The sequence below is a fragment of the Pelophylax lessonae genome (genome assembly GCF_965119305.1).
Source record: "Pelophylax lessonae genome assembly, chromosome: 9".
Taxonomy (NCBI): domain Eukaryota; kingdom Metazoa; phylum Chordata; class Amphibia; order Anura; family Ranidae; genus Pelophylax; species Pelophylax lessonae.
Genome location: NC_138776.1, coordinates 263,541,010 through 263,564,801, shown reverse-complemented (window position 1 = coordinate 263,564,801; position 23,792 = coordinate 263,541,010). Strand labels below are relative to the sequence as shown.

General features: G+C 44.6%; 4 protein-coding genes across 4 annotated transcripts in view; 1 reads left to right on the top strand and 3 right to left on the bottom strand.

Annotated features, from left to right (window-relative positions):
* LOC309564430 (uncharacterized protein) overlaps positions 1–23,792 on the bottom strand; it is a gene marked incomplete at its 5' end in the record, with an annotated part of 504,148 nt that overhangs the window by 345,973 nt on the left and 134,383 nt on the right. The gene's annotated exons all lie outside the window — the stretch shown is intronic.
* Positions 1–23,792, top strand: part of LOC309563902 (uncharacterized protein) — a gene marked incomplete at its 3' end in the record, with an annotated part of 281,290 nt that overhangs the window by 201,708 nt on the left and 55,790 nt on the right.
* The window catches only part of LOC309562808 (uncharacterized protein), a 400,807-nt gene that overhangs the window by 349,830 nt on the left and 27,185 nt on the right, over positions 1–23,792 (bottom strand). The window lies entirely within an intron of this gene.
* Positions 1–23,792, bottom strand: part of LOC309563904 (uncharacterized protein) — a gene marked incomplete at its 3' end in the record, with an annotated part of 68,930 nt that overhangs the window by 35,131 nt on the left and 10,007 nt on the right. Inside the window, 2 exon segments of the mRNA XM_082268537.1 lie at positions 14,099–14,139; positions 14,141–15,386. Of these exon segments, the coding sequence (XP_082124663.1) occupies positions 14,099–14,139; positions 14,141–15,386 (1,287 nt within the window).

Sequence of the window (23,792 nt, the reverse complement as noted above, 5' to 3'; positions counted from 1 at the left end):
AGATGGCACAGAAGACACGGTGGGGTTCCCGGTCATCCCGTATATACAGATCTGGGGGCCCAGTTGGTGTTTGGGCAGAGGACAGAATTAATGTTAGTAGTGACGAGGGAGGAAAGCTGCTTAATATTTCCAGAGGTGGGTGTCGGGGTCACCCCGAGCTCTGCCTCTTCCCCAGATAGATTATGAGTACCTCGGCTCTGCCTATTGAGGGCGCTACAGGAGAGCTGGAGGAAGTTTTGCTGCTCATCCTACTTATGTGATTTCACCGGGGGACTGCAATCTGATTCTCAGTGTTATGCGTTCCTCTGTTTCTATTCCTCTGGCATAAAAACGGAAGGAGGACATTTTCTTTAGGTAATTAAAGATTATATATAGAAAATAATATCTTATTACCTCCTCTGCTGCCACTTCCAGCTACTTCTCCTCTCTTCTTCCTCCCGACTCGCCTCTGAAATTCCTATTTATATCTGACATCACTTCCTCTGTGGACCAACATCACTTCCTGTCAGTATCTACATCACTTCCTGTCTGTGCGTTCCATCTGAGAGAAGTCAGGTCACCACCTTGTGGACCATATTGGGATTTTCGTAATTAGCGTTCTTACGGTGATTGTAGGCGTATTTGTTCCTCGCAGCAAAACAGTTGAGTTCTCTCGGTGATGTTTTGGTTATTTGCTCTTACAGGAAACTTTCCAGGACTGGCCTTCAGGGTGTTCTCCCTTCATCTTCTTTCGAACAGTATCAGTATTTCTTGCTAGAAAACTACGTAGAATCCCCAAACATTATACATTTTTATTTTAGCAGAGGCCCAAGAGAAAGAAATGGGGAAAGTTGCAATTTTTTTATGTCACACGGTATTTGCGCAGCGATTTTGCAAACTCTATTTTTTGGGGGGAAAATACACTTTAATTCATTCAAAAAAACACAATATCCCTAAACCTCAATTGACCAATATATAGGTGTGATAGTAGCAGAAATATATCTGTGTAAATGATTTAATTAGCGCAAGCATATATTTCTGCTACTATCACACCTATATATGTCTAGGGGTGTATATACAGACATATATGTCTATATATACCCCCTATACACATGTTCAGATGTCATGTCTGACATCAAACATGTCCTCAAAAAAGCACTGACAGTGGCAGCCCCTGCAGCATAAAAAATGCCTGGCTGGTGAGAAGCCATATTCCTGAACTGAAGTTCAGAGAAATGATCATTTCTCTATAGCGGTCACCCTGCTATGGAGGGGTTTTGTCACCCTTCCATAGCAGTCACTGTCAGTTAACCCTACACTACGGTCCCCTGACACTTCATACTTTCCCTACAGAAACTAAATTTTTGAAGCTAACTAAAGTGTAAAAGGAGCACTCTAACTACACTAGATATCCCTTTCCTCACACTAAAAATAGCTAAATGACACTTTGTAGCAGATTAGAACAGAACAGCATTCCACTCTCTTTCATGTCCCGTACAAGAATGCTAGGAATTTGGCGGGGGCAATCTTATATACTGGGGGGCGTATTCACTAATGATTGGTCTAGGGACCCCCTAGTCACTCCAATCACATTCCTAGCATTCTCCTGCCCCTCAATTGGCTTTTGCTAATGGTTCTGGTCCAATCACGGGCTTTGAAAGCCCATTTCCTGAAGCATTGAATTTTGGGCGGTTCTGGTTGCCGAATTCCGAACTTTTTGGGCAAAAAGTTCGGAATTCGGCCGAACCTCGAACACCCAATGTTCGGGTCGAACCGATGGTCGACCCGAACCGTTCGATCATCCCTAGCTATCACCTGGTGGATTACATGCGGAACTCCTGGGCCCAGCTGATGACATTTAGGGCCTTAAGATTGAAGATGTGGTGGATGTCTCCTTGTGGTTTGGGAACTGTGGACAGAGAAGAACTCCTGGAACTCTTCTGGCCTTAGCAGTGAGATAGAGTTTGGAAGACTAATGTCATAGACAGGTTGCCAAAAAGTTTAGGGCTTTAGAAAGGGCCTCCAATGGCTGTCAATGTGGTGCCTTCTCCACTCTCCATCTCACTAATAAAACCCCAATGGATGACTCTCTATGAACTGATCACATTCCAATCACCGATCAACTAATCATTGGTAAAAAAGAAGACTCGGCACAGAATATTGTACGAAGCGTTTTTATTGGAAAAGATCAGAATAAACGATTACCACACAGTAAATGATATGAATAAAATAAAGCTTAAATCTTTTATAATAGAATTAACAAATGTGTCAAATGTATTAATAATCATACATTGGTTGGACCAATAAAAAGCCGGCTACTTCAATAAATCAAAAAGGAGCAAAAATATTAAGCAGCCAATCATCAGGCATGCATTCTTGACCATGATGCGATTGAGGACCCTATAATCAATGCAAGGTCTCAACTCACCCCCCCTTCTAAGAAGATTCACCAGTGAAAGATGAATCCTGATTGGCTGCTGTGGGTTAATGCATGTTACAGTGATCTTTTTCCATCCAGTAGGTTAGATCTATATACATATTTATAAGTAGAACACAAAAAGAATGTATTGTCAGAATTGTTTGTCTGCTGCCCCATGTATTGTCATGAATGCCCACTTGTTGCCCCCATGTATTACCAACAGGTGCGCACACCGTGGTGAACAAGCACGATATTACGTGTGAAACGCGTCCACCTTTCTGTATCCCGTATTGACTGTCTGCAATAAATATCATCGCTATAACCTGTTGGAGTGCCACCATTTTCATTGGTTTTATCCCCCATATATTGTCAGGATTGCCCACTTATTATCCCATGTATTGTGCGGATTGCCCACCTGTTGCCCCATGTTTTGTCTTAATTTCTCACTTTTTGCCCCATGTATTGTCATGATTTCCTGCCTGTTGCCTCATGTGGGGAGGGATCGGTAAAGGTAGACAGTTGAGTCATGATTTTACCACCCCCTTAAGCTTAAATGGCAGCCGGATCGGGCGGTACACATGGCACTGCAATTTGCGGCTGCTGCAAACCTCGCACCCCCCAGTCACATTGGGCAATGCTATTCAACTGAATGGGGTTGTGCCGCAAAAGCCCCGATGCATACGGTTGTGGCGTACTGGCGTGGGCTTTACAGGGTTAACATAAGGGCTAACAGCTGCCTGCCAACCCCACAGCGGGTCAGAGGGCGATGCGGGTGTAAACCAACCCCAAGTGGACTGTGGTGGTTTCACATTTGTTTATGGACTAAACAGTTCCACCCATTACAATCCAGCGTCCATTTCCCGTAGTACCAGCAGGGGGTGCACTCTGATGTTTCATTATATTTGCTTTATTTTTAAACATTTCCCGCACTCTGAACATGAAATGGGATGCTCGCCCATATGAACTTTCAGGTTTCTAAGAAATAAACCTTTGTTTGGAAAACATTTCCCGCACTCGTAACATTAAAAAGGGCGCTCACCTGTGTGTAAGTAGGTGTTCTTTCTTAGTTAAACATTTCCCGCACTCTGCACAAGATTAGAGACGCTCGCCTGTATGAACTTTCCGGTGTCTAACAAGTAAACATTTCAACGCAAAACATTTCCCGCACTCTGAACATGAATAGGGAGGCTCACCCGTGTGTATTTTCTAAAGGCTAAGAAGGTTTCCTTTATTATTAAAACATTTCCACAATCTGAACATTAACAGGGAAGCTCACCCCTGTGCATTTTCTGATGGCTAAGAAGGTTTCTTTTCTGATTAAAACATTTCCCGTACCTGGCACATGAATAGGGACGTTCAACAGTGTGCATTCTTTTGATGGGTAAGAAGGCTTACTTCATGAGTAAAACCTTTCCCACACTCTGAACATGAATAGGGACGCTCACCTGTGTGTATTCTCTGATGCCTAAGAAGGTTTCCTTTATTATTAAAACATTTCCCGCACTCTGAACATGAATAGGGACGCTCACCTGTGTGTATTCTCTGATGGCAAAGAAGGTTTTGTTTCTGCTTAAAACATTTCCCACACTCTGAACATGAATAGGGATGCTCATCTGTGTGTATTCTCTGATGAGTAAGAAGGTTTCCTTTCTGATTAAAACATTTCCCGCACTCTGAACATGAATAGGGAAGGTCACCTGTGTGTATTCTCTGGTGCAGAAGAAGGACTCCTTTTTGGTTAAAACATTTCCCGCACTGAGAACATGAAAAAGGCTGTTCCTCTGTGTGAATTTTCTGGTGCTTAAGAAGGTTTCCTTTCTGATTAAAACATTTCCCGCACTCTGAACATGAATAGGGACGCTCACCTGTGTGTATTCTCTGATGGCTAAGAAGGTTTCCTTTATTATTAAAACATTTCCCGCACTCTGAACATGAATAGGAACGCTCACCTGTGTGTATTTTCTGATGGCTAAGAAGGTTTCTTTTTTGTTTAAAACATTTCCCGCACTCTGAACATGAATAGGGACGCTCACCTGTGTGTATTCTCTGATGGCTAAGAAGGCTTTTTTTGTGTTTAAAACATTTCCCGCACTCTGAACATGAAGAGGGAAGGTCACCTGTGTGTATTCTTTGATGGCTAAGAAGGTTTTTTTTCTGTTTAAAACATTTCTCGCACTCAGAACATGACAATGATTTCTCTCCTGTATGAACCCCTTTATGGTTTAAAGAAGATTCCCTGAGATGAGATGGTTTCCCGCACCCGTCGGCACTGTCAGATATTAGAGGACTATGTGAAGTATCAGGAGATTCCAATGATCTCCTCCAATGGTGAGGTCTGTCATGTATATTATGAGGAACGGGATTTACTTCTGGAGAAGATGCCATGTCATTATCTTCTGTAGTCACATCTTCCTCCGATGTCCTTCTATTCCCACCACAGAGTCCGTCTGTCAGAAGACAAGAAAAATTACCAAGAGTTTTCCACACTCATATACACTGCTCAACACTTTATAATCAGAGTATAGCATCAAGTCAGGGAAACTCCTGGGATATTCATCTGGTCAGTGAAGTAGCAGAGGGGGTTGTTACCAACAGGTGCACTAGATGGGCAACAATGAGACGACCTCCTAAACAGGAATGGTTTTACAGGTGGAGGCCACTGACATTTTCCCTACTCATCTTTCTGAGTGTTTGTCACTAGTGTTACATTTGGCTGGGGTCAGTGTCACTACTGGTAGCATGAGGCCATACCTGGACCCTATAGAGGCTGCACAGGCAGTCCAACTCCTCCAGGATGGCACATCAATACGTCCCATTGCCAGAAGGTTTGCTGTCTCCCAGCACAGTCTCAGGAACATGGAGGAGATTCCAGGAGACAGGCAGTTACTCTAGGAGAGCTGGACAGGGCCGTAGAAGGTCCTTAACCCATCAGCAGGACCGGTATCTGCTCCTTTGTGCAAGGAGGAACAGGATGAGCACTGCCAGAGCCCTACAAAATGACCTCCAGCAGGACACTGGTGTGAATGTCTCTGACCAAACAATCAGAAACAGACTTCATGAGGGTGGCCTGAGGGCCCGACGTCCTCTAGTGGGCCCTGTGCTCAGTGCCCGGCCCCGTGGAGCTCGATTGGCATTTGCCATTGAACACCAGAATTGGCAGCTCCACCACTGGCACCCTGTGCTTTTCACAGATGAGAGCAGGTTCACCCTGAGCACATGTGACAGACGTGAAAGGGTCTGGAGAAGCCGTGGAGAACATTATGCTGCCTGTAACATCGTTCAACATGACCGGTTGGGTGGTGGGTCAGTGATGGTCTGGGGAGGCGTCTCCATGGAGGGACGCACAGACCTCTACAGGCTAGACAATGGCCCCCTGACTGCCATTAGGTATTGGGATGAAATCCTTGGACCCATTGTCAGACCCTATGCTGGTGCAGTGGGTACTGGGTTCTGCCTGGTGCACAACAATGCCCGGCCTCATGTGGTGAGAGTATGCAGCCAGTTCCTGGAGGATGAAGGAATTGATACCATGGAATGGCCCCCACACTCGCCGGACCTGAATGCAATAGAACATCTCTGGGACATTCTGTTTCAGTCCATCCGATGGCGCCAGGTTGCACCTCAGTCTGTTCAGGAGCTCAGTGATGCCCTGGTCCAGATCTGGGAGGAAATACCCCAGGACACCATCCGTCATCTCATTAGGAGCATGTCCCAACGTTGTCAGACATGCATACAAGCATGTGGGGGCCATACACACCACTGAAGACCATTCTGAGTTGCTGCAATGAAATTTCACCAAAATGGACTCGCCTGCTGCATCATTTTTTCACTTTGATTTTCGGGGTGTCTTTGAGTTCAGCCCTCTGTAGGGTGATAATTTTCATTTCCATCAAACTATGTGGCATCCTTTCCTTCCTAACGCATTACCCAGTCCATACCAGTATAGATCTTTACACATTACCCAGTCCATACCAGTATAGATCCTAACACATTTCCCAGTCCATACCAGTATAGATCCTAACACATTTCCCAGTCCATTCCAGTATAGATCCTAACACATTTCCCAGTCCATACCAGTATAGATCCTAACACATTTCCCAGTCCATACCAGTATAGATCCTAACACATTACCCAGTCCATACCAGTATAGATCCTAACACATTACCCAGTCCATTCGAGTATAGATCCTAACACATTACCCAGTCCATACCAGTATAGATCCTAACACATTTCCCAGTCCATACCAGTATAGATCCTAACACATTTCCCAGTCCATACCAGTATAGATCCTAACACATTACCCAGTCCATACCAGTATAGATATCCAGTATGATGTTTTTCTGGGTGCAATCACACCAAACTATGACAACTAACGAGATCAATGATACCACCCAACCAAACATCACTAAGTAAGCTTTAACCCATTCTTGTATAATTACCTGAGCTGATATCTGGAGAAGTTTCTTCCTCTTTAACTGCGTCCATCATCCCAACCTCCTCTGTAAAATGCTGATCACCCCTCACATACGTCTTTTCCTTTATAACCTCAATTTGTACATTTATCAGATCTTCATCCTAAACCAACAAAATGGAAGAAATAATATTAAATACAAAAAAATAATAATAATAGAAGAATGGTATCTCTTATGGCTTGGGATCACTCTCCTACATTCTCATTCACCTGATGATGGTGAGGGATGGTGTGATCTTCCTGTGTGGAATCCCGGGAATACGGAGGACGGGGACATCTCTCTGGTGGATTTCTGTAGCTGGATGACTCCACCATGGTGTCCTGGTACTCTGCCTTCTCCATTACAAAATTCTCATCATCCTCCTCTTTTATCTCTTCTTTAATGTTAACTTGTGTGGAATCCCGGGAATACAGAGGACGGGGACATCTCTCTGGTGGGTTCCCATTACTGGATCCATCTGTAGGAAACACACACACTGACTGAATACATTGTTTCTATGTGTTTATCAGATGATGGGGGATCTAGGTGGATCCTCCGTACTGCTCTCTCCTTTACAATAAAGTCTCCTCTTACCCGGTGATGTGAGGGGCGGCTGATTCTCCATCATGACGTCCTTGTAGAGATCCTTGTGTTCTTCTAAGAATCTTCTGAGAATCCTCCACACCTCTCTGGTCAGGTCTGTGTTTTACTAAGAGAAATAAGAGTGATGTCATGTGAGCTCGCAAAATCCTCCTCACCTCTCCGATCAGGTCTGTGCTTTATTAATAGCGATAAGAGCGATATCATGAGAGACACGAGAGAAAGCAAAGTGGCAGCATTGGGTGTGGGTGAAGAGTGGGGGACAGAAGCGTCAAATATGGAGTGTGAGGAGTGGAGATCTGAAATGTTGAATAAGGGAATGAGGAGTGGGGGACAACAGTGTCAGTGGGGGTTGTGGAATATAGGTGAGCAGTGTGGGAAGGGGGGTGAGGAGAGGGGAACAACAGTGTTGGATGAGGAATGAGAAGTAGGGAACTGGGGTGATAGATGGGGGGTGAGGAGCGGGGGACAGTGGTGTTAGATGGGGGTGAGGAGCGGGGGACAGTGGTGTTAGATGGGGGTGAGGAATGGGGGACAGCGGTGTTAGATGGGGGGGGGGGTGAGGAATAGTGAACAGCAGTGTTAGATGGGGGGCGAGGAATGGGGGACAGCGGTGTTAGATGGGGGCGAGGAATGGGGGACAGCGGTGTTAGATGGGGGCGAGGAATGGGGGACAGCGGTGTTAGATGGGGGGTGAGGAGTGGGGGCTCAGTTGGTGTTGGGGCAGAGGATGGGATTAATGTTAGTAGTGACGAGGGAGGAAAGCTGCTGAATATTTCCAGAGGTGAGTGTCGGGGTCACCCCGAGCTCTGCCTCTTCCCCAGATAGATTATGAGTACCTCGGCTCTGCCTGGTGAGGGCGCTACAAGAGAGCTGGAGGAAGTTTTGCTGCTCATCCTACTTATGTGATTTCACCGGGGGACTGCAATCTGATTCTCAGTGTTATGCGTTCCTCTGTTTCTGTTCCCCCCACATAAAAACGGAAGGAGAACATTTTCTTTATGTAGTTAAAGATTATATATAGAAAATAATATCTTATTACCTCCTCTGCTGCCACTTCCAGCTACGTCTCCTCTCTACTTCCTCCCGACTCGCCTCCGAAATTCCTATTTATATCTGATTTCACTTCCTCTGTGGACCTACATCACTTCCTGTCAGTATCTTACATCACTTCCTGTCAGTATCTTACATCACTTCCTGTCTGTGCGTTCCATCTGAGAGAAGTCAGGTCACCACCTTGTGGACCATATTGTAAGGTGACCAGATTTTTAAAATGAAATCCAGGGATGTATTTTTTTTATTTTTATTTTTGGGCAAATGGTAAACTATTTTATGAGCATATTTCCTAGAAATGATCTATGCGGTGTATGTGAGATGTGTTTATGGAATGATTGTGTGATATATATGTTATTTCTCACATTTCGTCCATGAGATAGAAAAAAAAAAAATAAAGATACTTTTTAGAATTTTTGGGATGGGGCTACCAAATGTTAGAAAGATAAGATAGAGGAAAAACTTGGAGGGGGGATGGGGGCGGCTAAATTCAAATCCAATCCGGGCAGGGGTGATGGTGTCACCCTCTCTGAAAAAGGTAAGAAATACTGCAGAGCTGCAATGTGCAAATAGTGGTGACCCCTCCCCCCCATATATAATCATAATAAAATGTAAAATATGCACATTAAAGTGGAGTTCCACCCATTTTTACAAGTTGAGATGTATGTAATCCCCTTCAAATATGCTTTTGACAATGTAAACAATTTCTTTTTTAAGGAAATACCTTTAATCTTCTTTATTAATCTGCACCTTCCGGGTCCTGCTGCTTTCGGCAATTACGTGACTCGGGAATTCGCAAGGGCTCCTGGGACATGTATTCCACCAGCCCTTGCAATTCGCCTAGTGACGAAATCTCGTGTGATTTCCAGTTCTCAGGGAGGTATTGCGTTCAGTCCGTGCTCCGCCCCCGCTCCGCCTCCTCTTAGTGAGCTCTTTGGGATGTATTGCATTCAGTCGTACTCCGTCCCGCCTCCTCTCAGTGACTGAAAGCATTACATCCCGTAGAGCTCACTGAGAGGAGGCGGGGCGGGGGCGGAGGCGGGGCAATTTGTCGGATGCATTATCCGACGATAGACAGAGAGCAGAGGGGAGAGAATCTAATGTTAAAGGGGAACTCTGACTGGAACATTAAAGGGGAACGCTGACTGGAACATTAAAAGGGAACTATGACTGGAACATTAAAAGGGAACTCTGACTGGAACATTAAAGGGGAACGCTGACTGGAACAATAAAGGGGAACTCTGACTGGAACATTAAAGAGGAACGTTGACTGGAACATTTAAGGGGAACTCTGACTGGAACATTAAAGGGGAATGCTGACTGGAACATTGAAAGGGAACTATGACTGGAACATTAAAAGGGAACTCTGACTGGAACATTAAAGGGGAATGCTGACTGGAACAATAAAGGGGAACTCTGACTGGAACATTAAAGGGGAATGCTGACTGGAACATTAATGGGGAACTCTGACTGGAACATTAAAGGGGAACGCTGACTGGAACATTTAGAAGGTAATGCTGACTGGAACAATAAAGAGGAACTTTGATGGGGACACTGATGTAAAGGAAGACCCTGACGGGTTCACATCCATGTCCCCGTCAGAGTGCTCCTTTATATCTAGTGTGTCCCCGTCAATGTCCTCCTTTACTTCCATGTCCCCATCAGAGTGCCCCTTTACATCTAGAGTGTCCCTATCAGAGTCCTCCTTTACATCTGTGTCCCCGTCAGAGTGCCCCTTTACATCCAGTGTCCCCGCCAGAGTCCTCCTTTACACCCAGTGTCCCAGTCAGAGTGCCCCTTTTTGTGTCCCAGTCAGAGTTCACCTATATTATTCCAGTCAGAGTTCCCCTTTATTTTTTCTGGTCAGAGTTCCCCTTTAATATTCCAGTCAGAGTTCCCCTTTTAATATTCTGGTCAGAGCTCCCCTTTATTATTCTGGTCAGAGTTCCCCTTTATTATTCTGGTCAGATTTCCCCTTTATTATTCCGGTCAGAGTTCCTCTTCAATGTTCCAGTCAGAGTTCCCCTTTAATATTCGTATATTACATCCGTGTCCCCATGAGAGTTCTCCTTTAAATCAGTGTCCCCGTGCGGTGAGAGTGCCCCTTTAATGTGACTGTTCTGTAATCAGATAATATTCCGCCATTTCTCACTATGAATCTCACATAAGAATAATCCGTTCCGTCCCGCCATGCATTATTCCACAGGACACCGGTCTGGAAATAACACAAAATTTCATCATTAGGCGATTCGGAAGGGCTGCTGGGATACACGACGCCGATATCCCAGGAGCGCTTGCCAATCGCAGAGTGATATAATCGCCTATAGGCGGCCGGACCCGGAAGTGCGGATGAATAAAGAAGAAAAACTGTATTTCCTTACAAAAAATGAATAGTTTGCATTGTGTGTGTCTATGTCTGACTCCTCCTCTCTCTCTCTGTCTCCTGCACTTGTGTCTTCCGGGAGGCGGGGGAAGGGATATAGAGGGCGGCAACTTCCTCCTCAGCCGACGTCTCTGTAGCAACCTGTACTATGCCTAAAGCATAGTACTGCCCATGTGTGGGATTGCCTGCTGCATTCTGGGTAGCCAGAATGAACAGCAAGCAGGAAGAAGGTCACTAAGTCTTACACTGCGGCTTCAGATGCCCTTAGTAAAGATGGCAACGCACAGGCAGCAATTTTAAAAGTAAGATTTTCACTAAAATACACTGTTCAACTCATAAATATGCAAATAGCGGTTTTGTCAAGCGAGATGTATTAATATTAATGGCCTATTTTTGATTAAAAAATGATTCTGAGGGTGGAACTCCGCTTTAATCCGTCCCATTACTTTTGGTCCCTTAAAAAGTGGGAGGTACATATACAAACTGTTGTAATTCCTACACCGTTCACCTGATTTGGATGTAAATACCCTCAAATTAAAGCTGAAAGTCTGCAGTTAAAGCACAACTTGTTTGTTTCATTTCAAATCCATTGTGGTGGTGTATAGAGCCAAAAGGATTAAAATTGTGCAGATGTCCCAATATTTATGGACCTGACTGTATATACATATATATATATTAGAGCCGCACGATTCTGGCCAAAATGAGAATCACGATTTTTAATAAAGATCACGATTCTCTGTGTAACAAAAAAAATTGGGATAACTTTACTGTTACGTTTTTTTTTATTATTCATTAAAGTTTATTAATTGCGTTTGAAAGACTGCTGCGCAAATACAGTGTGACATAAAATATTACAACAATCGCCATTTTATTCTGTAGGGTCTCTGCTAAAAAAATATATAAAATGTTTGGGGGTTCTAAGTACTTTTCTAGCAAAAAAAAATGATTTTAAACTTGCAAGCAACAAGTGTCATAAAAAGGTCTAGTCTTTAAGAGGTTAAACTTCCTTTCTCCCTGGCAGAGGGAAGGAAAAGATACAATGTAATCATTTTGTTTATAGTTACTGGGAGATAATGCTGATAGGCTACATTCACACCTGAGCGTAGCGTTTTTTACCGCGATTTTTGCGGCGATTTTACCGCGATTTTTGTGCAGGCGTTTTTAGATTCAATAGAGATCAATGGAAAACGCCTGTAATCTGCCCAAAAAGAAGCTCATGTACTTTTTTGAGCGTTGGGCGTTTTGTATACAGCTTCAAAACGCTCAGATGTGAACAGGGGCCATTGAAATTAATAGGATTTGTCTTGTTGGGCGTTTTGAGAGCTGATCCTAGAGCAGAAAAACGCCCCAAAAACGCCCCAAAACGCCTACATGTGAACGGAGCCATAGGCGTTTGCGGGAGGAAAGATACAATGTAATCATTTTGTTTATAGTTACTGGGAGTTTTCCACAGCTGTTTTCTCTGCTCCCTCAGGTATGCAAAGAATCGATAATATGTCAGGTTTAGATCGTCAGGGGGGGTGAATCGAGATCGCGATTTTCATATGATTAATCGTGCAGCTCTAATATATATACACATGCATACACGTCCAATAATTAGTCACCAACTTTGAGCTAGGCTTGTATTGTCAGCGGAGTCAATACTGGATGTCCCAGGGCTAGATAATTTCACCCTTAGAACGATGAGGACAGTCTATTGCTTTGTTTCTTTCTTAATGAAGTTTCATCTTTAACCTTTGGGTTTCAAATCCCTATCACATCTTTTTATTTATTGACCTGGAAGGTGGGGACCGTTTAGTATTGTCAGTTGTGACCGACTAGTTACATAAGACTGTAGCTTCATTTGCACTGTTAAGGGTTGGTCAATATAGTTGTATGGGGCCCGGCCTCTCAAGGTTTTTCTTCCTGCCCTTGAATAAATCGTGTCAGACAAAGGTCAGATTCACATTCGGCAAAGTTATATTTCATCAATTTTATCATTTTATATAGATATAACCTGACAATATGCAGATGACGGACAGGTATGTGATTCTGCGCAGAATGGCCGCCCCACAGCAGTACATGTATGTGGGGCAGTCAAAGAAAAAAGTCTCCCTGATAATGAGAGAGGCTATGACCTGGTGAATTACATGCGGAACTCCTGGGCCCAGCTGAGGACATTTAGGACCTTAAGATTGAAGATGTGGTGGATGTCTCCTTTTGGTTTGGGAACTGTGGACAGAGAAGAACTCCTGGAACTCTTCTGGCCTTAGCTCAGTGAGATAGAGTTTGGAAGACTAATGTCATAGACAGGTTGCCAAAAAGTTTAGGGCTTTAGAAAGGGCCTCCAATGGCTGTCAATGTGGTGCCTTCTCCACTCTCCATCTCACTAATAAAACCCCAATGGATGACTCTCTATGAACTGATCACATTCCAATCACCGATCATCTAATCATTGGTAAAAAAGAAGACTCGGCAAAGAATATTGTACGAAGCGTTTTTATTGGACAAGATCAGAATAAGCGATTACCACACAGTAATGATATGAATAAAATAAAGCTTAAATATTTTATAATAGAATTAACAAATGTGTCAAATGCATTAATAATCATACATTGGTTGGACCAATAAAAATCCGGCTACTTCAATAAATCAAAAGAAGCAAAAAAATTAAGCAGCCAGTCATCAGGTATGCATTCTTGACCGTGATGCGATTGAGGACCCTATAATCAATGCAAGGTCTTAACTCACCCCCCTTCTAAGAAGGTTCACCAGTGAAAGATAAATCCTGATTGGCTGCTGTGGGTTAATGCATGTTACAGTGATCTTTTTCCATCCCATAAAAAGGGCGCTCACCTGTGTGTAAGTAGGTGTTCTTGCTTAGTTAAACATTTCCCGCACTCTGCACAAGATTAGAGACGCTCGCCTGTATGAACTTTCCGGTGCCTAACAAGTAAACATTTGAACGCAAAACATTTCCTGCACTCTAAACATGAATAGGGACGCTCACCTGTGTGTATTCTCTAAAGGCTAAGGTTTCCTTTTTTTATTAAAACATTTCCCGCACTCTGAACATGAATAGAGACGCTCACCCGTGTGTATTCACTCATAGGTAAGAAGGCTTACTTTATGATTAAAACATTTCCCACACTCTGAACATTAACAGGGAAGCTCACCCCTGTGCATTTTCTGATGGCTAAGAAGGTTTCTTTTCTGAAAAAACATTTCCCGCACCTGGCACATGAATAGGGACGTTCAACAGTGTGTATTCTTTTGATGGGTAAGAAGGCTTACTTTATGATTAAAACATTTCCCGCACTCTGAACATGAATAGGGACGCTCACCCGTGTGTATTTTCTGATGGCTAAAAAGGTTTACTTTCTGATAAAAACATTTCCCGCACTCTAAACATGAATAGGGACGCTCACCTGTGTGTATTCTCTGATGCCTAATAAGGACTACTTTATCCTTGAAACATTTCCCGCAGTCTGAACATGAATAAGGACGCTCACCGGTGTGTATTCTCTGATGGCTAAGAAGGCTTACTTTATCCTTAAAACATTTCCCGCACTCTGAACATGAATAGGGACGCTCACCTGTGTGTATTCTCTGATGGCTAAGAAGGTTTCCTGTATTCTGAAAACATTTTCCACACTCTGAACATGAATAGGGACGCTCACCTGTGTGCATTCTCTGATGGCTAAGAAGGTTTCCTTTATCCTTAAAACACTTCCCGCACTCTGAACATGAACAGGGACGCTCACCTGTGTGTATTCTCTGATGGATAAGAAGGCTTCCTTTCGTATTAAAACATTTCCCGCACTCTGAACATGAATGGGGACGCTCACCTGTGTGTATTCTCTGATGTCTAAGAAGGGTTTCTTTATTATTAAAACATTTCCCGCACTCTGAACATGAATAGGGAAGCTCACCCGTGTGTATTCTCTGATGCCTAAGAAGGTTTCCTTTCTCATTAAAATATTTCCCGCACTGTGAACATGAATAGGGACGCTCACCTGTGTGTATTCTCTGATGGCTAAGAAGGCTTCCTTTCGTATTAAAACATTTCCCGCACTCTGAACATGAATAGGGACGCTCACCTGTGTGTATTCTCTGATGGCTAAGAAGGTTTTCTTTATGATTGAAACATTTCCCGCACTCTGAACATGAATAGGGATGCTCTCCTGTGTGTATTCTCTGGTGCCGAAGAAGGTTTGCTTTTCTACTAAAACATTTCCCGCACTCAGAACATGAATTGGGACGCTCCCCTGTGTGAAGTCTCTGGTGCTTTAGAAGGTTTCCTTTTATATTAAAACATTTCCCGCACTCTGAACACGAATAGGGAAGGTCACCTGTATGTATTCTCTGATGGCTAAGAAGGCTTCTTTTCTGTTTAAAACATTTCCCGCACTCTGAACATGACAATGAATTCTCTCCTGTATGAACCCCTTTATGGTATAAAGAAGATTCCCTGAGATGAGATGGTTTCCCGCACCCGTCGGCACTGTCAGATATTAGAGGACTATGTGAAGTATCAGGAGATTCCAATGATCTCCTCCAATGGTGAGGTCTGTCATGTATATTATGAGGAACGGGATTTACTTCTGGAGAAGATGCCATGTCATTATCTTCTGTAGTCACATCTTCCTCCGATGTCCTTCTATTCCCACCACAGAGTCCGTCTGTCAGAAGACAAGAAAAATTACCAAGAGTTTTCCACACTCATATACACTGCTCAACACTTTATAATCAACGTATAGCATCAAGTCAGGGAAACCCCTGGGATATTCATCTGGTCAGTGAAGTAGCAGAGGGGGTTGTTACCAACAGGTGCACTAGATGGGCAACAATGAGACGACCTCCAAAATCGGAATGGTTTTACAGGTTCTGAGTGTTTGTCACTAGTGTTACATTTGGCTGGGGTCAGTGTCACTACTGGTAGCATGAGGCCATACCTGGACCCTATAGAGGTTGCACAGGCAGTCCAACTCCTCCAGGATGGCCCATCAATACGTCCCATTGCCAGAAGGTTTGCTGTCTCCCAGCACAGTCTCAGGAGCATGGAGGAGATTCCAGGAGACAGACAGTTACTCTAGGAGAGCTGGACAGGGCCGTAGAAGGTCCTTAACCCATCAGCAGGACCGGTATCTGCTCCTTTGTGCAAGGAGGAACAGGATGAGCACTGCCAGAGCCCTACAAAATGACCTCCAGCAGGACACTGGTGTGAATGTCTCTGACCAAACAATCAGAAACAGACTTCATGAGGGTGGCCTGAGGGCCCGACGTCCTCTAGTGGGCCCTGTGCTCACTGCCCGGCACCGTGGAGCTCGATTGGCATTTGCCGTTGAACACCAGAATTGGCAGCTCCACCACTGGCACCCTGTGCTTTTCACAGATGAGAGCAGGTTCACCCTGAGCACATGTGACAGACGTGAAAGGGTCTGGAGAAGCCGTGGAGAACATTATGCTGCCTGTAACATCGTTCAGCATGACCGGTTGGGTGGTGGGTCAGTGATGGTCTGGGGAGGCGTCTCCATGGAGGGACGCACAGACCTCTACAGGCTAGACAACGGCACCCTGACTGCCATTAGGTATTGGGATGAAATCCTTGGACCCATTGTCAGACCCTATGCTGGTGCAGTGGGTCCTGGGTTCTGCCTGGTGCACAATGCCCGGCCTCATGTGGTGAGAGTATGCAGCCAGTTCCTGGAGGATGAAGGAATTGATACCCCTGAATGGCCCCCACACTCACCTGACCTAAATCCAAAAGAACTCCTCTGGGACATTCTGTTTCACTCCATCCAATGCCGCCAGGTTGCACCTCAGTCTGTTCAGGAGCTCAGTGATGCCCTGGTCCAGATCTGGGAGGAAATACCCCAGGACACCATCCGTCGTCTCATTAGGAGCATGTCCGACATTGTCAGACATGCATACAAGCACGTGGGGGCCATACACACTACTGAGGACCATTCTGAGTTGCTGCAATGACATTTCACCAAAATGGACTCGCCTGCTGCATCATTTTTTCACTTTGATTTTCGGGGTGTCTTTGAGTTCAGCCCTCTGTAGGGTGATAATTTTCATTTCCATCAAACTATGTGGCATCCTTTCCTTCCTAACACATTACCCAGTCCATACCAGTATAGATCCTAACACATTACCCAGTCCATACCAGTATAGATCCTAACACATTACCCAGTCCATACCAGTATAGATCCTAACACATTACCCAGTCCATACCAGTATAGATCCTAACACATTACCCAGTCCATACCAGTATAGATCCTAACGCATTACCCAGTCTATACCAGTATAGATCCTAAAGCCTCGTACACACACGCAACGATTATCGGCCGACCGATCGCCCGACTTTTGTCCAAGTTGTGTTTTGTTGGTGGGAATGTGCCTAGACTGCACACGAATTTTCTCGGCCAACAAAAATCTATTTCAGAAGTGATGTCATGTGTTGGTTTGTTTTCTTTGTGTTTTTTCTTCACTGAGCATGCCCAGTCTTGCTCATCAGATTTTTCCCTGGCGAAATATGCACTGACTGCACGAAAATCGGCCGTTGTGTTGACGGCCAACAAAAATGTTATAGCCTGCACACCAGATTTTTTTCGGCCGAAAAGTCGGAGTTGGTTGTGGGAAGCATCATACTAACAAGCCGAAAATCGGCAGATCGGACGTTGGCCGAAAATTCCCTGCCAATTTTCGACGCGTGTGTACGGGGCATTACACATTACCCAGTCCATACCAGTATAGATCCTAACACATTACCCAGTCCATACCAGTATAGATCCTAACACATTACCCAGTCCATACCAGTATAGATCCTAACACATTTCCCAGTCCACACCAGTATAAATATCCAGCAAGATATTTTTCCCCATTGAGATCTGATGTGTTTTCAAAGTGTTCCTTTCATTCTTTGGAGCAGTGTATGTCAGTTGAACATTTCAAAGTTTAAAAGAGATCTGTGGTGGAACTGGGTGCAATCACAACACCAAACTATGACAACTGACCAGATCAATGATACCACCCAACCAAACATCACTAAGTAAGCTTTAACCCATTCTTGTATAATTACCTGAGCTGATATCTGGAGAAGTTTCTTCCTCTTTAACTGCGTCCATCATCCCAACCTCCTCTGTAAAATGCTGATCACCCCTCACATACGTCTTTTCCTTTATAACCTCAATTTGTACATTTATCAGATCTTCATCCTAAACCAACAAAATGGCAGATATAATATTAAATACAAAAATAATAATAATAATAATAATAGAAGAATGGTATGTCGTAGGGCTTGGGATCACTCTCCTACATTCTCATCTACCTGATGATGGTGGGGGATGGTGTGATCTTCCTGTGTGGAATCCTGGGAATACGGAGGACGGGGACATCTCTCTGGTGGATTTCTGTAACTGGATGACTCCACCATGGTGTCCTGGTACTGCTTTCTGTGACCTTTTGGAAACTTTGCCTCCTCCATTACAAAATTCTCATCATCCTCCTCTTTTATCTCTTCTTTAATGTTAACTTGTGTGGAATCCCGGGAATACAGAGGACGGGGACAACTCTCTGGTGGCTTCCCATTACTGGATCCATCTGTAGGAAACACACACACTGACTGAATACATTGTTTCTATGTGTTTATCAGATGATGGGGGATCTAAGTGGATCCTCCGTACTGCTCTCTCCTTTACAATAAAGTCTCCTCTTACCTGGTGATGTGAGGGGCGGCTGATTCTCCATCATGACGTCCTTGTAGAAGTGGATCTACAGATCCTCAAACATCAATCCATATACCTGAACAGTTTTTGTATTTAGTGGCCATCACTCACCTGTGCTGATATCTGGAGAAGATTCCTCCTCTTTAACTTTGTCCATCATCCCAACCTCTTCCCTGAACTGCTGATCACCCCTCACATAAGTCTCTTCTTCCTCTTTAACCTCATCTTTTATATCTATCAGATTTTCATTCTAAACAAACAAAATAGCAAGGAATGTTTTCTTTAAAATGTGAGCACAAATAACCTTATACCTAAAAGTGGAATATATTTTCATACAGTCAGATCACTTTTACGATCTTGATTTCATCTTCACCTACCTGATGATGGTGGGGGATGGTGTGACCTTCCTGTGTGGAATCCCGGGAATACAGAGGATGGGGACATCTCTCTGGTGGGTTCCCATTACTGGATCCATCTGTAGGAAACACACACACTGACTGAATACATTGTTTCTATGTGTTTATCAGATGATGGGGGATCTAGGTGGAGCCTCCGTACTGCTCTCTCCTTTACAATAAAGTCTCCTCTTACCCGGTGATGTGAGGGGCGACTGATTCTCCATCATGATGTCCTTGTAGAGATCCTTGTGTCCTTCTAAGAATCCTCCTCACCTCTCCGGTCAGGTCTGTGTTTTATTAATAGGGATAAGGCAGGAGGTTCAACAATACATTGAGGAAATTACAGGTGTAGATATTACTAATGACCCGTAGGTTTGCTTATTTCACAAAACTGGTAAATCAAAAAAAACTGTATAAAAGCACGATAGTCCCAACTTAATGAACGCAGCAAAGGGGGCAATTCCAAAAAATTGTCTAAAACTTAAAAAGTCTTTACAATTAGAGATTGGTATAAAAGAGTTGAATATACAATATGGAATACATGGGAAGCAGACCGGAAGACCAGATGGAGAGTTTCTCAAACAAGTGGGTTAAGTGGGCAGAGTTCAAGAAGATGAGTAAATATTTAGAAATCTGGACGGATTAGAGTATGAGGGTGGAATATGGGTAGATTAAGAAGAAAGGGAGGTGGTAAAATAGACGACTAGATGAGTATTACCGAGTGGAATGGGAAGTGGGAAGGATCTTGGGAGAAGGGTTTCTTGGGTAAGGGTTTTAGTAAGATTATAGATATGTATTTTCTGTTTTTGAAAATTAATAAAATATAAAATTTTGATAAAAAAAAAAAGAGTGATGTCATATGACCTCCCAGAATCCTTCTCACCTTTCTGGTCAGGTCTGTATTTTATTATTAGAGATGATGTCATGTGACAAGTCAGAGAAAGCAAGGTGGCAGCATGGGGTCTGGGTGAAGAGTGGGGAACAGAAGCATCGAATAGGGTGTGTGAAGAGTGGAGATCTCCAATGTTGAATAGAGGAATGAGGAGTGGGGGACAACAGTGTAAGAGGGGGTTGTGGACAATAGGTGAGCAGTGTGGGAAGGGGAGTAGGGGGTGAGGATAGGGGGACAGTGGTGTTAGATAGGGGTGAGGAATGGGGGATAGCGGTGTTAGATGGGGGGTGAGGAGCTGGGAAAAGCAAAGTTACATTGGGGGTGAGGAGTTTGGGGACAGCAATGTTAGTCGGAGAGTGAGGAGTGGGGGACAGCAGTGTTAGATGGGGGGTGAGGAGCAGGGAACAACGAGGTTAGATTGGGGGTGAGGAGTGGGGGACAGTGGTGTTAGATGGGGGGGTGAGGAACGGGGTATAGCAGTGTTAGATGGGGGGTGAGGAATGGGGGACAGCAGTGTTATATGGGGGTAAGGAATGGGGGACAGCAGTGTTATATGGGGGGTAAGGAATGGGGGACAGCAGTGTTATATGGGGGGTAAGGAATGGGGGACAGCTGTGTTAGATGGAGGTTGAGGGATGGGGGACAGCTGTGTTTGAAGGGGGGGTGAGGAGCGGGAATAGTGGTGTTAGATGGAGGTTAAGGAACGGGGGACTGCAGTGATAGATAGGGGGTTAGGAATGGTGGACAGCGGTGTTAGATGGGGGGGGGGGGGTGAGGAGTGGGGACAGCGGTGTTAGATGGGGGGTGAGGAGGAGGGGACAGCGGTGTTAGATAGGGGCAGGTAACTGTGTTCGGTGTCTTCTGACACATGCAGAGTATAGATGGCACAGACACGGTGGGGTTCCCGGTCATCCCGTATATACAGATCTGGGGGCCCAGTTGGTGTTCAGGCAGATGACGGGATTAATGTTAGTTGGGGGGGGGCGTTCTGCTGAATATTTCCAGAAGGGAGTGTCCAAGCCAACATAAGCTCTGCTTCTCACCCACATAAATTTTGGATACCTCGGATCTGTCTGGTGGGGGCGCTGCAGGAGAGCTGGAGAAAGTTTTGCTATTGGGAAGCGCGCTTTGCGTCCATGCTTTTAATTTTTCATCGGGGGGACCAGAAACAGATCCTCAGTGTTATGTGTTCCTCTGTTTCTGTTCCCCCAGCGGCAAAAAGGAAGGAGGACATTTTCTTTATGTTAATAAAGATTATAAATATAAAATAAGATCTTATTACCTCCTCTGCTGCCACTTCCAGCTACGTCTCCTCTCTAATTCTTCCCGAGTCACCGCTCACTCTGGAACGTTCTATATATACTTGACATCACTTCCTGTCTGTATCTACATCACTTCCTTTCTGTAACTACATCACTTCCTGTCTGCAACTACATCACTTCCTGTCTGCAACTACATCACTTCCTGTCTGTGCGTTCCATCTGAGAGAAGTCAGATCACCACCTTGTGGACCATATTGGGATTTTGTAGAATATGGGGGGAGGAAATTTTGGGACTTTATATGAGACTCATGACCAACAGAGTCTCCATCCCTGTATACAATGAAGCAGGAAATAAAGACAATATTGGGATTTTTGTACTTAGTGTACTTATGGTGATTGTAGCTGTATTTGTTCCTCCCAATCTGTGCTCCGAACAATCCCAGGGCCCTTCCTGACGCCCCCTTTTGTTCCTAATCTTCAGGGTTCACTACATGGCACCCCCTTTACGGTAACACTCTGGGTGAGCTGGCTTCTTGATCCCCTGACTTCTCTGGAGTGGTCCCTTCTTTCAGGCAGACCCCTGGGCAAATCCCTTAGTACTCACGATACTGTTTTTCCCAAAGTCCTCTGCCCAGCAGCTCCACTGGTCAGCACAGTGGATCCTCTGCAGCCCAGCTCCACTCCTTGTCCCTAGACCGACCGCCTGGACCACCTTCCTTACGCTGCAGGAGGAGAGACAGCCATCCGCCTCCTCCTGGGACTTTGCTCCCGCCAAAAGCCCCCCTGTCACATGCTCCCCTCCTATTTATGTGCAATCCCAGAATGCATTGCAGGAATGCCCTCCCACTGGAACTGACATAAAACAGTGTGTGCCACTGGCTAGGTTTCCTCCACTGTCCAATGAACTCCCTCATTGGCTACAGTGGGGACACTCCCTCAGACCCAGTGAATCACACCTAGAAACATGTGACAAGCTAAACTAACAGAATAGCTCACCTGATAAGCATCAGGAGCAACTCGATGCTTTTACTTAGCACCTGTCTAGAAGGGTGCTACATTTTTTTTTTTAGCAGAGACCCTAGAGAAAAAAATGGAGATAGTTGCATTTTTTTATGTCACACGGTATTTGCACAGCGGTTTTGCAAATGCAATTTTTGGGGGGGAAAAAAACACATTACCCCTACATTTTTGTATAATGTAAAAGATGATGTTCCGCTGAGTAAATAGATACCTAACATGTCATGCTTTAAAATGGCGCATGCTCATAGAATGGCGACAAAGTACGGTACTTAAAAATCTCCATAGTCAACCTTTATAAAACCTTCACAGGTGACCTGTTTAGAGTTACACAGAAGACCTAGTGCTAGAATTATTGCTCTTCCTGTAACGTTCGCGGTGATACCTTTGTGTACGGTGTGAATAACATTTACATATGCGTGTCCACGACTTACGTATGCAGTCACTTCTGAGCGTGAGCTTGGAGGAATGGGGTCTCCTAAATTAGTTCTCTTCTCATTTATTTTACTTTTTATTTTTACACTGTCCATTTACATTGTTTTTTGCCACTGATGGAACCCTTTCTGCTTCCAGTAGCCACAGTCCACCCCCTAAAGTCTGAAGACAGTAAATTGGCTGTTTGTTTACAAAGTTTGGAGACCCCCCCTGTTCTAGAAGAACACTACTATGAGCTCCAGAACTCTCAAGCAGAAGCAAAAATGGGCGACCCTTGGACTGAAGAGTCAGAGCCTGGGAACAGAGAAAGCTTCTCTTGGGGAAGAAAATCTCTGGCTTGAGCTGTGTTTAGGATGAGACTCAGATATTCCAAGTGATGAGTTGGTTCCAGGGCTGAGTTCCGAAGGTTCAGGTCCCAGTTGAACCTTGGCAATGTCAGGACAGTTCTAGCTATGCTGTCAGCCAGAACCTAAGCTAATGGAGGTGTTCCAGAAATCCCACAATGGCGATGCCCTGGGAGCACAGCAAGGTTAGCCCCGGGGGCCAGCACCTTGGTGAACACTCAAAGTGCAGAGGAGAAGATAAACCACTAGATGGCGCCCGCAATATCGGCAATAGCCCATTCCATCTAGTTCATAACTTGAGCTATCAGGCGCATGCCCAGTGGACTCCGCCTTGCGTTCCACGCAGTCGGAAGTCCATTACCGTGTCGGTGGGACGCATAGGCTGGTCCAGCTTCCGCTGGACACTTCCGGCTGGGGGCGGGCCCGGCGTACGTGACCCGGGGAACCCCACTGGCAACCAGCTGACTGCAATTGCCTTTTCAGCTGAGACTAGTCCCAGCTGATTGATAAAGCTCCTTTTATATTCTACATGCCCGGCATCGGACTCATATGTTCCTTTGCCGAGCATGATATAACACCTACCCTGCTAAGCTGGATCTGTCTGCCCGTAACAAGTGATTTTAAGGTATTTATTTTTACTATCTTTTGAGGAATTCTGTCGAATAGCCTGTCTGTCCAATTACAATAGCAAGTTTTGACTTTTCTCCCCCTTTCTTTTGAATTTGGCATTGTTTTTAAGAGGATATTTACTATGTTTTCCTCTGGTATTCTCAACCATTGAGTTTGGGACTTACAAGTCCCCAAGTAGTTTTTTGCCCACAAATAACTTGTTTTTTTCATATATTGC